This window comes from Numenius arquata, chromosome 12 (assembly GCF_964106895.1).
Source record: "Numenius arquata chromosome 12, bNumArq3.hap1.1, whole genome shotgun sequence".
In the NCBI taxonomy this organism is placed as follows: Eukaryota; Metazoa; Chordata; class Aves; order Charadriiformes; family Scolopacidae; genus Numenius; species Numenius arquata.
The window spans coordinates 29350425-29368617 of record NC_133587.1 but is presented as its reverse complement, the minus strand read 5'-3'; the positions used below and the strand labels follow the sequence as shown (position 1 = coordinate 29368617).

The 18193-nt window shown below is 37.6% G+C and overlaps 1 protein-coding gene across 4 annotated transcripts in view; it reads right to left on the bottom strand.

Annotated features, from left to right (window-relative positions):
* ZEB1 (zinc finger E-box binding homeobox 1) overlaps positions 1 to 18193 on the bottom strand; it is a 126347-nt gene that overhangs the window by 22274 nt on the left and 85880 nt on the right. For 2 of the 4 annotated variants that reach the window (XM_074157230.1, XM_074157232.1), the window contains exon 2: positions 6131 to 6331. In XM_074157230.1, coding sequence (XP_074013331.1) covers positions 6131 to 6331 — 201 coding nt within the window. Of the gene's footprint in view, positions 1 to 857; positions 921 to 6130; positions 6332 to 18193 lie in introns of all 4 variants that reach the window. The other 2 variants (XM_074157229.1, XM_074157231.1) reach the window with 2 other exon arrangements.

Sequence of the window (18193 nt, the reverse complement as noted above, 5' to 3'; positions counted from 1 at the left end):
TTTCTCATATATAGGCTGTAATTACTACATTACTATTACATTATGTAATGTAATACATAATGTAGTTCCTCCTACTTGCTTGAGCAGACCTGACTTCATAGCAACTAAAAAGAATGCGTGAATCTACAGTTTTAAACGTACCAATGTTTAGTTTGTTTTTTGGTTTTCTGGGGGTTTTTGTTTGTTTGTTTGTTTTGTTTTGTTTTTTAAATAAGGCTTACCCTGGTAATAACTATTTAGCATTAAGGGCATTAGAAAAAAAAAAGTATAAAAGTCTTCAGAGACTTAAGAAAGCTGTATGGGTTACATGTTACATTTTTTGTCAACCAGTGAAATAACAAAATAACAAAGCATCTGTTTTGGTTTGAGTCTGAAACCAAAGAAACATGTTTTATTTTGTCTTCTGCATAATCACTACAGAGGAGCTGATAAGATACAGTATTAGCTTAAGTTTATTTTAGTATATTCATTATTAGTTTTAAACACTATCTATTGATCTATACGTGTACTCTATACAACTACACATAAGATCAGTGCTATGCCTCGTTTTGCTTCTGTTCCTGAGGTCATTAGGAGACGTGGTGCTGCGGTGGCACTGCGGTCAGCCCTGGTGGGAGGGGACCGCTCTGGATCACCGGCCAGCCACACTCCAGACCTAGCACACCCGAAAGGAGCCCAGACGGCTCTTCCTCAGCTAAAGCACTGCTTACAGTATAAGATCTCTCGCGTGGAAGAGGAAAGTGGTTTATATAAGTGGTTAAATAGAGGTGGGAGAACTTCAAAGATTTCAGGATACTCACCTAGCCAAAATTCAATAGCACTTTATGAATAAGGGACTCAGATCAACAAAGAAATACCTGTACATCCAACTTCATCTGTCTGAGCTTCAGGCCCCAGGATTTCCTTCGTTTCTTTTCCACCTGAAATAGTAAATTTCACAAAAAGAATATTAAAAAAAAACAAAAACAAGCCACACACACACCACCAACAACTTAATATATTTATTTCTTCAGCAATTTTTTCCATTTCTGTATTGTTTAGAGGAACTGCATTTAAACACGATGTTCTTCCAAAAATATGAATTCTATATTATTTCAGCAGTGTGTAATCAGTTGAACCACAAAGCTACTCCATGGTTAAAGAAACGAAATCTTAAACAGAAGCAATACTAAACACTATCTATTATTTGCAGAGAGAGAAAGACAAGGACGGTGTGTTCCTCCAGCAAATACAGAGTAAGCTACTTAAATAACTATCTACAAATGCAGCTATCTGATATATAGGAATATTATTTCTGGAAACCAGAGTATCATAAACCAAATACGTTTACATGATTCTCCAACTGGCAGTTTTCGGAAATGATTGATGATTTTCTGGTAATGTCTGCAAACAATTACCTAATGCCCTCTCTTTCTTGTAAATCGTCTACAAACCACTTACAGGCTGCGATTGCTTAAACAAACAAGGGTATTAAATACACGCTCCCCACTTCAGATCGACTCTGCACTACAAAAATGCTTCATGTACCACTTCCAATACCCAGTATGGGTTTGCAGGTACCAGACGTCTGTAGAACTAGCGCCGTGGAGCCCACCTGCCTCCGAAGCTCCACCAGCTCCTGCTGAGCTGCAGTGGTTCAAGGATGCAGCGTGGAACTCGCTACAGGTTGTTGGTTCAAATCAATAAACGGCCCAAGTTGTTCCCAATTTACATACGTTGGGGAGCCTCGACTGGAAAGTTCCTATTGGAAAGGCCACTGCTGCCACTTCTGTAAGTAAGTAGCTTAGACCAGGGGTGTGTAGGAAGTCTGTGTTGCTTTTTTCACTCCTTTATCAGTAGTATACTATGCTAATATATGTGAAATTAAAGCATTATGTCATAGTTTTATTATGGAAACCTTAGATGTTTCAGAGCTATACTGCAGAAAAAGACCCTTACATGATACAGGAGGTTCGACTACACACAACTGCTATGACCTGAAACAGCAAATGTTATACTTTTATTTACCTTACTTCACTCTACTTTATTGCAGGGAAAAGTCCTTTGCTTTGGCTAGTCAAAACCCCAGAACATTCCAGCTTTTTAATTACATGAGAAGCCAATTTCTCCTTTATATGGAAGATGATAAATTCTAGGACCACTTCAAGTTCTCAGATAAAAATGGCTTCCTCAAAGGAAAAGACTGCTAATTCTGTTTACCTTGATAAAATCCCACATACCCATATAAGTGGAAGCTGTATCTGCACATAGTCACAAACAAGAAATATGCTTAAAAGGAAACTGTAACACTTAAATCTTACTTGGATTTTAATTGCCACCTAAAAAGCTCTCCAAAACAGTCAATATGTTATTGGTCAATACTGGATTGTGAACAAATTATATTTTTGGCTCATAATACCAGAGACTTGGTTCAGAATTTTTAAGATGGATGACTGCATACAATGCAAATTTAAATACAACATTTAATTTCTTAAAAACAATCATGATGCAAAAACATTATTTTTCTTTAAAAAGGGTTTGTGATTTTTTTTCATTATGAAATAAGCTGTAGGGAAATATCAGTAAGTTATTACGCATAGAAATTTAAATTATAGTGTCTCTAGCAAATTCCATTGCCTTCAGTACAAATAAAAGATATACTTCCCAAGGGAATGTCAAGGAATTGATGGCATTATAGATTAATCTCAGTGAAGTTAAAAACCCTCTCAGTTCTAGTAATCATAAAAGTGGGGTATAAGACAGGGAGGAGCCTTTTTCCACAGGGGTGATCTTCCTTAATACTGCAGGAATAATTAATGATTTGAAAAAAGTTAAGTCATAATGTTAGCTATGACCGGTCAGCATAGGAAGGCGACTTTGCAATTGTGCCCTCAGAAGCCCAATTACCATGCTGCAAATACAACTGCTGGGAAGCAACGGGAACGGACGTGATGATGGGGGAACAGATCTTAAGACACTGTTAACACCACGGAGAAATCACAGCTCTGAATTCCTGAAGAAATTTGAGCTACCTGCTGAATGACTGCTTAAACACAGGTCTCCAAGAATAGCATTTAGGGCATCAATATCCATCTTGGCATTATATCTGGACATAACAGATAATTGTAAAACGTGTTCTTGGACTTCTGTATCTCATCATTGCTTATGAGTAGCTGCTTAGAGATATGGGGGGACTTCCTTGGGTTAAATGCTAATGATTTTCAGACCACAGGCAACAGTGTGTACTGGCAGTGAACATGCACGACACAATCGCTGTGCCATGGGCTGGCTGTAGAGATCTCTGCACAGGTAAGATAACTGATCAAATTTAAACCACTAGCAAAACGGAAAATTTGGTTGTAGCAAAAAGACAAACTTCACTGAAATTTCCACTGCAGTGTTATCTTCAGAGAAGGGAATAAATTCCAACTCACATCAAAAGAGTTTCTAATTTAATTTCTTTAGAGCTAATTTTCTGATATACTACTTGCATTTAGCAAGCACTATTTACAGCTTATAGTATTGCCTTGTTGATCAAAAAGATGATACACTTCTTTAGCCTTCCTCCCAAATGAAACTAATACAAAATAGCACAGCAACCTTCCTCATTAACTTGCCACACTGAAAGAACACAATCCATCTTACAGCACTCAAGCTCAAACTAAAATTTTATGAGTTAAAGGTATTTTTGAGTTCCAGGAGGAGTTAAACATAAAACATGACTTCATTAATTTTTAAAAGTTATTTCAAGGTCTGGACAATTATTTCTAAATCTGAGACCTCTAGATTTGCTAAATACTTATAATACATAATAATGCTTTTTAAGTGTATTCATATAATATTTCAATAAGTTTAACCTTTGATTTTACATTTTTTCTTTTTAAATTGTAGTGTGGGTTTTACTTTAAAGCAAAAAAAATTTAAAATCATATTACAGAGTCATTGCACACATGAATGCTGGCCCATTGCCAACAACTTGTGCAGGATACACGTGGTTCACTTTTTCAAACCCCTATGACTGTTTCAGTTAAACCTCTTGAGATGCACACCTTATATTTAAAACACCTGTTCTGAAGGTCTTTTAGAAATTCAGTTAGAATGACTGGAAACGGAAGGAAACTAATCTGATAAAGAAATGTTACATGTGTTGTTTCTATTCTTGTGCATTCGTGTACAGAATAAATATGTAAAAAACTAATTCTGTCAAATTCAACTAAAACCAGAAACTTTCAGTACTACTCTACTGATGAAACACAACGTACTGAAACTGCTGTAGTGTATGTTTTCTAAAAATAATCACCAGTCCTGAAGATGGTATTAGTGTTGCACAGACACCGACCCCAGTACCTTTCCCTGTATGAGAGATCATGTATTCAGTACCCCTTTCTTTAGATTTCTAATGTGTAACCAAGACCAGTGATATGACTTTCATCTCACACCCTTCCTTCTAGGGAAGCTATAAAAAAGTAAATAGTACTTTATCATAGCAAATCAAAGCTCCATAAAACCTAATGTAGCCTTCATTTTTCTCATGTAGTCATCACCAGAAATTCAAACAATTTATTTAAAAAACACTATCAAATGAAAAACCCTCCAGACTGCTGCAAAAGAGGCTTCTGAATACATAATTTTTACAGAATAAATTTATGGCACCTTGAGCAAGCCTGTATGGCAATTGTTTAATCTTTTCTCTAAGCACAGATGAAAGCCTGTCTTCATCACCAATGACCAAGGCAGAGAAGATATTGTCTACATTGTGATTCTACAATCACAGTAGAATTTTGTTCACATGCTTCATTTTAGCAAACAAATTTTTAAAGGTTAAAAATGGTACGTTTGAAATGAGTTAAAAAAGATGTCATCACATGTCTAGAACTCCGAAAAACCGCAGAAGGTTGTCTGAGGCAAGATGGTGTATCATGACTACCTGTAGGTGCATCTCCAGGGAATGGTCTGTTCAAAGGGTCTTGACCAAGCACCTCTGTGAGCCAGTGCTCCTCTTCAATCCATATTACAGGTTTCCTACACCTATGCTTGAAGGGTTCAAAACTAGTCTACACACAGCCCATTTTTATGTAACCGCAGTTCCTGATAGATATGGCCTGCAGTAAAGCAAAGATATTATAGGAGAACTAAGAAAATTACCTACCTAATAATTTACCTCCAAAATACTCATTTCCCTGCACAGCATCCCTTGGCAATAGCAGCTATGTAAAAACAGGCTGAGTTGATGCTATTCTTTGAACTCTCAGCTGCTCTCTCTCAGCTGGATTGCAGTTAGGGACCATATGACTGCTTTCTGTTTATTTATATGTGAGGTCATGCAATTTGTCTTAAACCACCAGTTTTACCAAGGTGGATGCTAAAGAATTGCAGCTGCAGTTCAGACACAAACAGGGATATGCCGGAAAATATTCTGTATCTTTCAGAGGATTAAGGCCAAATTCCGCAATAAATTCCACTAATTTATGCATTTATCCCAATTTGGCTCAAATATGAGCATGCTGTGTGAGATTATGAAGCTCAGTATCTGATTCCACAGTAAAAAAGACCATTTCCTGATTGCTTCGAATTTTCAGCTTTTCTAAAGCTGCTGCGCAATATGCACAACATTTACCTCCTTCCAGTGTTTTCAAAATACAGATTCGTTATGAGTAAGACAGCCAATTCTAAAACTAATAATCTAAACATTATTTTTTCTGGCTATATTTTACAAGGGAAAAGGCAGAAGCAGCTAAAAGGCAGAAATTTACACCGGAATATTAATTTGTTTCATGTTTCTGGCTGACTGCTTGCTCCCCAAGCTGACTAAGCCCTGAACCTTACTGGGAGCTATGACAGAGACCTGCAATGCAAAAAGACTTGGAAAAACTAAAAGCAAGTAACTAGTCTCTGATAATGCCATGTCCATATACTTGAAGTCCTGTTTAACAATGCAAGTGGAATGAATGCACCTCCAAATCTGCCTCAAATATTAAATAAAGAACATAAAGTATTTTATGATATATTACAATAAATACATTAGAAAACCTCTTTTTTGATTGTGAATATTACATGTTATTTCAGTAACAAAGTGACCAAAAAAAGTTCCATTGAGTTTTTGCTTTAGAAACCTTTCTCTACATAGCATCATCAGTGAAAATGAACATACCTTCATCTTCCCAGCAACTGTTTGTACTCCCTTCTCTTTCACTGTTTTCTGGTAATACTGTATGGTCTGTTGGCAAGTCATCTTCTGGCACACTAGCATCACAGTCTGCTGCATCAGTTACACTTTCTTCTTCCACTATATGCAATTTATCTTCATCGTCTGAATCTGAGTTTGCTTCTACCACGTTGTTATAATTGGTGACTGTGGACAGACAAAAAGCAAAATACTGATCAATATATTCTTCATTTACAGCATGGAGGTTCAAAGCTTTCAAGTACTGTGGCGAGCTGGTTTATCTGGGGCATCTCTATGGAGTCACATTATTATTTCTGCTTTCTGCAAGGAGATGGCAGTGGCTTGTGAGCAACTTGGACGTGACGGCGGCACACAAGGAGACATCTGACAGCTGCTGGGCTTCCACCACTGCTAGGAACCACGAAACCTCTCACTTCTGCACACCCAGTGTAAGGCTGCACAAGAAAAGACAGCAGACAACTCCAGAGTTGTGTTCTGGGCCATAATGAAGCATCAGGCTTCACTCCAATTTGGGTATTAGCATTACTGTATGTTTCCTTTAAGAGTATCATGGCCCAGTCAACAGTCTGTGAAACAGTTAATGCTCATAAACAACACTTTCTTAGGGACAGATGTGTATGCTGAGGATGGGCTGTACGTATATTGCAGTCAGCGGGGTGCAGCAGGAACGAAACTGCAGGGAAACCACTGGCACTGCGGATCTGGCGGCCGCAGGGTGAGCACACCCCAGAGAGGGTGGCCCAGCTGCAATGCTCTGGTCCCACAGAATGAGCCCCATCACGCTGGCTCTGCCACCCACATCACCCTCTCGCTGGCTTTTCCTGTAGCAAATGATACCCCCACACGCTAGGTATGTGAATCAAGGAGCAATAAACGGGAATGATAATGAGATTTGATTCAGAAGGGCTAAAGTCCTCCTGACCCAAGCTATAATGTTCTTGTAGTTACACCCAAAGATCACACTAAAGACTCAACAGGTGACTTAGAAAGGAAATCTCGCATAACATCTTCCCCAGCTACCATGAAAAAGTAACAACTCTACTTTTTCAGCCTGGAGATCATATTGTGAGAATCTTGTGGACAAAGGATTACATGACAATATATGTTTCTGTTATACAGGAGCAGATTATTATTAAACAGTCTTAATTTGTAAGCACAAAAGATCAGTTACAGCCATTTAAATTTCAACTGTAAGGATTATGTATTAAGAAAAAAATTACTTTCACAACCTGTTGAGATATCTTGTTAGTCATACTGAAGTTAAACTATTAAACATTTATGGAAGATCAATATGTGTATTACTGCTTTATTGCCAAGTTTGAACTTCTTACCGAAATGCTTCAAAATACAGTTTAAGAAAAAGAATAAATTTACCAGTGCATAAACTAACATGACTTGTCTTGGCCACGGTACTCCTTCAGTGGATATCAGAATTACTCCTGGAAGGCACATAAACATGCTACTTTATGATACCTGCACCCTGTCACTGTTAGCACGTGAGAAGCCAGACTGATTCTTTCATGTGAAATCCTGCCTATTAAGGTAGATAGATAGCAAACTAGACTCCCGCTCTTCTGAAGTTAGCTTTTTTTTTTTTTTTTTTAAAGCAGATATTCCAGGCATTTAAAAACAGATTTAAGCAGGGAAAGTGAGTAACATTATGAACTGTCAAGGTACTATCTTATTTCCTCCCAATTCAGGAGAAAAATGTTTCATCTATACCATGCAGAAGCATGACAAAAGAGGTTTGAGAATTTAAAACAATGACTCCATGTTTCCATATTTTATACATATAGCATTGTTTGAAAAATGTAGTACACCCCACTAATGGCATCAATATCTTCTAAGACAACAAATTTAGGCAACTTGCCTAAATAGTAGGTCCATTTCATTTGATAAATTGATATTCACTTTATATTCTGTAACTGATTTTGCGAAGTAAAAGAGGTACTGAAAGGGATGCTGTAACATTGGGTGAAAAAGAAGACATATGTACTCCCTCACCAAAGCAGAATGGATCTATGGATTTATTTGCCTGAGCAACAGTAAATGTAGAGGTTAAAAAAGTTTAAGAACAGACACAAAACAGGAGGAAGTGGAAAAATTACTTCAGTCTGTTATCTTTGCTGGGTTTTATTGTGACACTTAGACGTAGAAGATTATTAATATAAAACAACAATGTATTTACCTTTGACACAGGCAAAGGAGATCAGTAAGAGCAGGGATCAAAATTTAACCACTATATATATGTAGGCATAAGTTCAGAATTCAGTAACTTAGATAATTAATACTGATTTTTTAAAAACGAATTTCCTGTTTAGCTTGGGAAATTAAGTGGTATCCCTTGTATTAGATTCAAAGTAGTTTTTTATGGAAAATGAAAAAATAATCAGAAAGTTTATACTGCAGAATTACACTTACAGAGAAAACCTGCCTCTTCTTTTCCTCATCATAAATTTTTAAATTTTAAATATAATCTACTCATTATGGCTCTATTTTATTCTTACATTCTCACTACACTGACTCATGTGCTAACTCAGCAAAATTAAAAAACTCCTCGTCCTCCATAAGAAGCGAGGAAAAAATGTTCTTTGGGATTTTGCTTCCTTCCACTGAAGAACAGTTGCCAACAAGGCAACACAATAAAATCAGCAAGAAATCTGGCTCTAACATTCCTGTTTTCCTCTTGTGGAGGGCTTTGGGTAATCTGGGGAAAATAAACTGCCAAACCTGCATCTAAATGGGCTCGGCACGTTTAGGATGGCCAGGCAACCCACACACCAAATGCAGCAGAAAGCCAAGCACTTAAAATGATGGAAACATCCATATATCTATACGCAACTCTAACTAGATGATTACATGCTGTTTTCCCTCTACAGGATCCATGCATCATCTAGCGCAGTGACGGCAAATATGCAGGGAATGCTCAGTTTTTTGGAGTGAACTGAGTATTTGTAGGATCCTGCCTCATTTTTTCAGTCTGCAAAATGATTACATGTTCTTTTTATCCTCATCAGCCAGCAGTGCTCCCAAAACCTCATTTATAGGATGTTAGCCAAAATGGGACTCCTCATTATATATCATATGAGATATTATATATATTTATATAAAATATATTATAACTATATATTATACAATACATGTGATCATATATATAAAATATATAATTTCTTGACATGGCATTCAGCAGGAATGCTTCAAAACATATAATTAACTGTAGTAGGGAGATGGTATCTCCATTTTACAGAGAAGAAACTTGCTACTTAAAAACCAGAGGATTCTTTTGGCAATCCTGGCATCGCCACGTCAGTGTAAGGCATATTGGGCCTTACTTTTCAGAGGACTTTGCATTTTTGCAGCATTTTATATATTCGAAGCACGCTTGTGTTCATTCCCAATGCAGCTGTGCTCAGAGCCCAGGTACCTGGGCCTGTGTGCCACAGCAACTCGAAACACAGAGATCAACTCCGAAATAAGTGACCTTCCAGAATCACATAAAAACGCCTTGAAAGAGAGGGAATAAAATCCAGTCTTTCAGAGGAGCTTTCAAATGCCTTAGAGAGCGTGCTTTTGATTCTTGCAGCTCTCTACTTAAATTACTACGCTTTCCAGCAATTAAGGAAAGGGTTCTGGAGGCAACAGCTGCCTTTAATAAACACCCCTGATTCATTCTCTGGGCACCATTCCTCCTGCGAAAAAATTATGTGATCACATAATTAAAGATCTTATCATTATGCATACATGCAAGGGACAAATTAAAACAGTTTGAACAATCTTCATTATGACATTTTCCAACTTTTTTTGAATGCTTGACTTTCAAAGTCAAGTGTTTGATTTCAAAGGATATATTAATATTCTTTAATAGAAACGATGGTTAAAAAACAATCAAACCCTGTAATTTGCTGTATTTTTAGCTAATTAAAATTAAATCCCATTACATGGTACCATACTGGTGCCTGCATGGCTGCAAAGCTTAGCTTTAGCAATGTAGATCTGCTCCTGGTGCCCTACGAGACTAAGCCGTGGTAGTAGCAGGCTGCTATCGTCCTTTGCTTCAGACACATTTTGGCTACACGTTTCACAGCTCTTTGAAGACATTAAAGAAGCCCTGGAACTACAGCACTACACCCAACTTCAGAGGTAACCGTCCTGCCCCCTCCATTCCCCAGTTCAATAGTAGAGCCAAATTTAGACCTTCCCTATCTGTACATCATTTGGGTGTTTTCTCCTCTCATCCTTGGTAAGTCCACCACAGAAAGAAGAGGATAACAAGCTGACGTGCCTTGCTTGACGCCTGGCACCACAGTAACTGCTGAAGTTGGGAGAAATAAATTTAATTAAATCTTTTTGGATAGAAACTGAAATATACTTAATACAAAAGCAATATGTAGAGACTACTGCTTACAAACTCTGAAAGAAATTAAATTGAATATACATAAATGATGCCTTCAAGGGGCCTGTAATTTGGTCAAATATTCCATGCAGAAAAAAACCCCACATGTAAAACTTTGCTTAGAAGAACAGTTACAGCTTTCTAATGAAGTAACTGCAAATATTTCAAACTTCAGTAATATTTACTTTTAGTTAATGTCATTTAAAAGTAGCAACTACCTAAACAAAATAATTCAGCCCGGATCACAGAAAACTGCCGCAAACAGTGATCAATGTCTCCACGACGAGACACTGCTCCGTGAAAAGCAAGGATGAGTAGAGAGGTCATGTCACCCTCAGCCACCACCGCTCCAGGGATGGCCAAAAGCAGCAGGGGAGAAGAAGCAGACCACTGGAGGGAATCTTATCTTCAACTGTTAAAGCTAAGTGACTCAGATCATGAACCATGGCTGTAAGCCTCTGAAAACAAGTCACCAGACAAGCACATACGATGTATAACAGACATACAGGCCTATTCTGTTCAGCATATAGTATGCAACCTTAGCATAAAAAGGTACATTATTACATTAAAGTTTCATTACTAATTTCAGCTTTACTTTCACAGATGACTAGAAAAGGCGGTCCCATTTTCAACATATGCATTACAAATGACACTGAAGACTAAATATTTATTAAATAAAAATATTTTTTAATATCATTACTATGTATCTTCTGAAATAAAGATGAAATATTAATTAAAAACAATACATAAAAATATATCTTATGGACCACAATTACTTCTTTTCCTGTTGATCATTTTCTTGCTACAGTATCCTGTTTCTTAAAGAATAAATGAATATCTGTAGTTGAAGCTTTCGTTAAGAGTAAATGACTGCCAAATGAATTGCAGAAAATGAGCTTTGCTTTCTGGATTTTTATAGTCCTAAATGCAGAGAAGATGTATGATGCTGAGCAATTCTAATTAAAAAAGAAATATGTTCAAATGGAATTAGAAATTAAACAGCTAAAACAGAGAAATATATTATTTTGCTGGTTGAATACAGCTACAAAACCACAATACATATGTCTAGTCAAATTCAAACATGGTAATTAAAGGAAAGGAATCTTTCGTTCTCTGATTTAAAACCAATGAACTCAGGAAATTTAAGGCAAACACTGCTCTTGCTGTGATGAAAGTCCACAGGACTCACTGTTTCCATAGACTATACTATAACGGGAGAATCCCCCAAAAGGCGAGTGACCTGGGTGGTGATAGAAGGAAAGCTTCTCAAAAAGCTGGCAGCAGGTACCCGCTCACCGCTTCCCTGTCCAGATCTGCCCTCTGATTCATTAGATGACATGAAAGATGACATTCCCAGCACGAAGAATGACCCAATCAAATTCATATCACCCAAATTCTGTCAGGAATTTACTCAACAAGAAACACGTGGTGGCATATCTTTTGGAATAATTTGAGATCGGGCGGCAACAGCACAGAACTGCACTAGAAAGAGGGCAGGCTTCAACAGAACTAATCTGTAATCCCTAGTACGTATTACCAGGATCTGGAAGTGTACAGAGGGAAGGATACTTTGAACTTGATCTGTTACAACCTTTTCTTCAATACTTGCCAGTGGCTAGTGCCTTTTATGTAGACATAACTCCCTAACAACAACATTCTAACAACAACATTCTAACTACCTGTCTCTTTCATACCTCTCCATACTTAACCCAAAATCCTACCTACTTCCATCAAAAAAAACCCAAAAACTTTTAGGAATTTGTGAATTAACACAAACACCCTTGAATTTTTCAAGATGTTGGACACATGTAACCAACACATTTGAGTTGTGTGGGCTCAGTATCTCAACACTGAAAAGGCTGGAGACCTAGAACAGGTGTGAGGGATTCTGATCTTTTAGAAATCCTACTTCTAAAAACTCTTCCAAGTTCTAATAAAAAAAAAAAATAGAGAAAAAAAAAAAAAAGAGCCTATTCATGAATACTGTTGAAAAGAAACCTTGGATTCTACAAACTGGAACAACTCCTGTGCTCTGTGAAGTGCATTCTTGGTTCATGGATTTCTGCTCTGACAGCCTATAATCGTCTCTTCAAAACCATTTATTCTCTGTCAGCTCAACTGAAAAACTGCATCTATATATTAATTTGCTTTAGTCTTAAAAATATTTTAAGCAAAATATATTGCAAAGGCAGAAACCTGATAATTTAACATTCAGTATTTTATATTTAGATTTTAGGGTATACTGTTAATGTTATTACTACTCCTGAATGGAATGCCATACTTCTGCCTCTCCACTGATAAGATGCCCTGTATCCTTAACAAAGTTAGACCTTTTTGTTCTTTTCATATTTTTCCTCTCAGTTTAATACATACACTTGAAATTAATAAGTACTTTCCATGCAACATTATATACATGTTATCATCTGAAGTAGAAACACAGGGAAGAGTTTAAGTAAAGGGAAGGCATATGTGGATGTTTCTCCTAAAATTCTTGGCCTGTTTTAAGTAATTTTTTTGTTTCCTGGAATTCCTAAATGAGACGTCTTGTCTTCATACCTAATAAGACTCATTCTCTGTGAAATTGTCTGGTTACTTTTGAATTAATGAAAATGTTAGCATCAAATTATTCTGAAGCAGTTTCACAGCTCTGTGTTGTGGGAAGAATAAATTTCTTTTGTTGATTTTGAACCTGCTGTGTGCTAGATGCAGTGGGTGTCCCCTAAATCCTCCCCACTTGTCCTCTACGGTCTTCATGACTTTTTACACTTTGTTGCGCAGCCCTCCCTTCCAATGTGAAGAGTCCTTGTACATTGTTACTCATACAGAAGTTGTTCCACTGATCCTTTTTGCTGCACTTCTCTGGACCTTCTTCTGTTCTGCCGCATGACTATATTCAGAGGGGGGAGAGATGACAACCTAGAACTGCACCCAGCATTCAGAATGTACATGCATCATGGATTACAATAGTAGCATAACAACGTGACGTTTTCTTCTCCATCCCTTTTCTAATAATGCAAGTCATATTCTCACGGGACCCTGCTCCTCCCTCCACGTACATTGCTTCACTTTTATCTACCTAGCATTTTATCTGCATGACTACTGCTTGGCTGTTCGGAAACACTGTCATTATTTCCCAAACAAGTACAAGCAACCCCTAGTGAAAAATATTCGCTGCTTCCCGATCACGTCATAGCCTCCATCAGGCAGCAGAGCGACTTCCCATAGCATGGGACAACCAGCAACACTACAGAGGGAGGGGAAGCAGCAGAACACATTACCTAAGGCAGCTTGTTGAACTCCGTAAAAATACACTACAATGAGATCTCGTTACGTGGAAGGTGTGAGGAAACTGTATTATACTCTTAATTAAATCATTCAAGAAAAAAACCCACCACCTTGCTAGAGATTAGTTTCTGAAATAATCCATTTTAAATTTAATTTAAAAACACACATGTCATTTTCAGAAAAGTAATTCTGCTTTTAAGAACAGTACATGTGCTATAACTGGAGAATAGAACTATATTTTATAAATAAAAGGCTGACTCACTGTTTATTTAGACACACACACAGGTGAGTGTGCTCACACAGGAGAAGGGGAACTAGATTTGGTCCTTCCTCTGCCTGAAGGGATCAAACTTACATCTCCCACGTGTAGTTATATAAATACATGAATAGTTGTAAAAATGTAAGTCTAAATATTTACACATACTGAGCACGTTTATGATAATTTTGTTTAACTAACAAAAATCTCTTTCAAAATGTTTTTACACCTCTTAACTGAATACTAATGTCCAGTCAAATGCAGCTTGATACACATTTGATTGAATATTCTGAGACAATAAAACCCATAAAATTCAATGACCTTAATACACACGAAAGTATATAAATCATCTCAATACACACTGGATTATTTGGTCTTCTGATCAACTCAAAGAAATCGAGTTTAAAATAAATGCTTTGAAAGTGGACTGCACAAGAAAATGTGCTCTAAATGCTGTACCAAAAGTGAGACAATGTTTGGCTTGGCTTACACAACACACATTAAAATCAATGGTGTAAATACAAATTTTCTGCTTGTCAATTTTAAATCACGGTTTTAAAATCAATCAGTATTTGACATTAAAAGCAAACTGACCCTCAGTGTTGAATTTTTCTATTGATATGGCCAAGTCTGGAGCAAAGCCTGATGATCTAAGCCAGGGCCAGTTCCCCAGCATCAGGGTAATGGCTACAGCTCTGGCACTAGACTCTGAGATGACATAAGCGATACTTGGAGCAAATCTGGCAAATATTTCGGCCCCAGTGATTAAATTGTTTGCTGCTTGCCTTTGCTCATCTGATCACGAGTTTGATTTAGGGTTAATTTATTCCCATATGCACAATTCTATTGGTAAAGGACAATTCGGTAGTGTACGATTCAGAAGCCCAGAAGCAGCTCCAGGTTTCCCAACGGGGCAGATACGGTGGAGTTTCTGCCACAAAGGCACAAAATTTATAGAACTTAACAAGGGTGGGAAACAACTTTAAAATCAACTCCAGCGCTCATATGAGAATTCATTTGCATGTAGAATTGACATGAGTTCAGAGGTAAGAAGTACAGAGTACACAGACAATATTTTAAGTATTCAGCCTTGGTCCAGTAATAATTTTGAAATACAGGAAAACATATGTTTATGTATTCATACATACACATGCATACATACATACATACATATTTTCAGGTATGATAACCTAAAAATAGATTTGGAAATGTATACCTATACTAACATACAAAAATAATCTGGTTGTGAAATATTTCTCTTATTAGGGCTGCTTCAGAAAAGCAACTTAAGAAATGTAATTTTCAGCATGCTGCTTTGAGACTTTTCATTACTCTGCAGCTCTTCTGTGCTAAAAATGGAAGCTTTATAGCTTTGCAAAACGAAGGCTTTCAGTCTCTCAGTGAGACAGAGGGACTTGCAGGGGCAATTTCTCTATTGGATTTGCAAATGATGGTCATTTTTGTAATGAAAAAGCTAACTATTTTCTGAATATTCTCTCATTCTAGTGTCTAGATGGATGTAAATTCTACACGGAAATACGAAAATTCTCAATGGCAGCATAATTTGAAAAATGGTATTATTACAAGGTACTTATAGGTTCGGAAATACTAAAAATGGCCCCATAAGAAAAAAATTAACATTCAGAAACAAGGCAGCCGAAGGTATATGAGAAAATTAACTGTACCCTTTGCCTGTTATCACCATTATACAAGCCAAGGTTGCAGAGCTTTCTACAAATGAGAATTTAACTCCATCTGTGTAATCCCATGTCAACTGCTTCTGTCAAGAGAAGTTTTACAAAACCTTAAAGTAAGTTTAATACTTTAAGGAAGTATTTAAAAAACCTTAAAGTAGTGAACAGGAAGAACCATATTCCCTCCCAGCATTTTTTTTTTATCTACTGGAAAAAAATTACTTCAGTAATTTCACTGCAGCTTTAAACATTCATCAGGGAAGAAGCCATACCTTGGTTCATTTTTCTCTCTTGCAGCTCTTCCATTTTATATGCTGTCCCTCAGGCAGCCTCATAAAATACAGAAAATTGTTCACTCGTTATAGGTGACAAAACCTCTCCTATGCAACATGGAAGTTTTTACAAGTATTTATATTTGTGAACGCATGTGGACAAAACGGATATCAAATAGAAGGTGGGGATAGCCATGTAACGTACAGGCAGGAACTTTTGACTAGATCTCCTGCTCTCTGCCCATTTTTCTCTTTCTAAAGAACACACATAATTTCTCCATAAAATTACACTGACATAAATATCAAATAGATAAAATCTTGATGTTTATGATTTTTTAAAAAATCTGAATCTTCAAAGAATATACTGTGGGGAACAATTCTGGGCAGGCAGCAATGATCTAGCCATTCTCTGCTCCAAATTAAAGAGGTAAAAAGTAGCAACCTTTCCCTTGTGCCCTATTTCATCCCACGTAAGTTTGCATTTCTGTCACCAGTATTAGTTTTATAGTCTATCATTTTACTCAGAAGACTGGAAAAACCAATCTACACATCCGTCCCTCACAGCCAAGTACAGTCTGACAGGCACAATGGTTTAGTGCCTCTGAGACAACTGAGCGTGCTGATCATTAAAATTAAGCATGAGATGTACAAATATCTGAGAAGCCTTCATCTTTTAGTACCTCCAATTACTGAACAACTAGAAATAGTAAACTAAACTGAGAAGAGGTTGAGAGGAAGAGGTGTATTTCCATGGGTTACAGTCTGTTATACTCTTCAAAAGTTACCTGTCCATTGGTGACTGTACCACTCTGTCCTGTGTTCAAAATGCTCTATTTATAAGACAACCACATTGTTTCTACACATTCTACTCCAAATGCTTGACAATTTTTTTCCTTTATAAAACTTCTCACATATAAAAAAAATTAGCTGAGACGTATTTAAAGGCAAGATTTCACTGAATTTTTAGAGTTGGAAGGGACCATAAAGATCATCTAGTCCAACTGCCCTGCCGAAGCAGGATTGCCCAGAGCATGTCAGAGCATGTTACTCAGGACTGCATCCAGGCGGGTCTTGAAAATCTCCAAAGAAGGGGACTCCACCACCTCCCTGGGCAGCCTGTTTCAGGGCTCTGTCACACTCACCATAAAGAAGTTTCTTCTCATATTTGAGTGGAACCTCCTATGTTCCAGCTTGTGCCCGTTGCCCCTCGTCCTCTCACTGGCAACCACTGAAAAGAGTCTGGCTCCCTCCTCCTTCAACCCACCCTTCAGATACTTATAGGCATTAATAAGGTCTCCCCTCAGCCTTCTCTTCTCCAGACTAAAGAGTCCCAGCTCTCTCAGCCTTTCTTCATAAGGGAGATGCTCCAATCCTTGAATCATCCTCGTTGCCCTTCGCTGGACTCTTTCCAGTAGTTCCCTATCCCTCTTGAACTGGGGAGCCCAGAACTGGATGCAGTATTCCGGTTGTGGCCTCACCAGTGCAGAGTAGAGGGGGAGAATGACTTCCCTCGACCTACTAGCCACACTCTTCCCTATGCAGCCCAGGATTCCGTTGGCCTTCCTGGCCACAAGAGCACATTGCTTGCTCATTGTCATTTTGCTGTCTACCAGGACCCCCAGATCTTTCTCTTCAGAACTTGACTCCAGCAGGCCCATGCCTAACCTGTATTGGTGCCTAACATTCTTCTTCCCCAGGTGCAGGACCCTACACTTTTCCCTATTGAACCTCATGAGGTTCTTCCTTGCCCAGCTCTCCAGCCTGATCATGAACTACTTTCTCAGAAACACATTTTTAAAAATACATGATTTATTACTACAGTAAAAATCAACTCTTGGACACAGATAAAAGTCACCAAGTTTAAGATGAGCCACAGAAAATTGTCTCATTATTAATTGCTACTAGGTACCAATGGGTATTGGTACTAGGTACCGGAGAGTACCAATCATTTGGGTGAATGTGGTCAGTTACAGGAATTTATTTGATTGCAGCAAGATCTCTTTGTAAGAGATATACAGACATAGAACACAGACACATACCATAGTAACAGGCTTCAAAATTACATGCAAGTAATCATTCATACTGACCAGCTTGCTTAAAGAGTGCAATACCCTATTTCTGTCCACA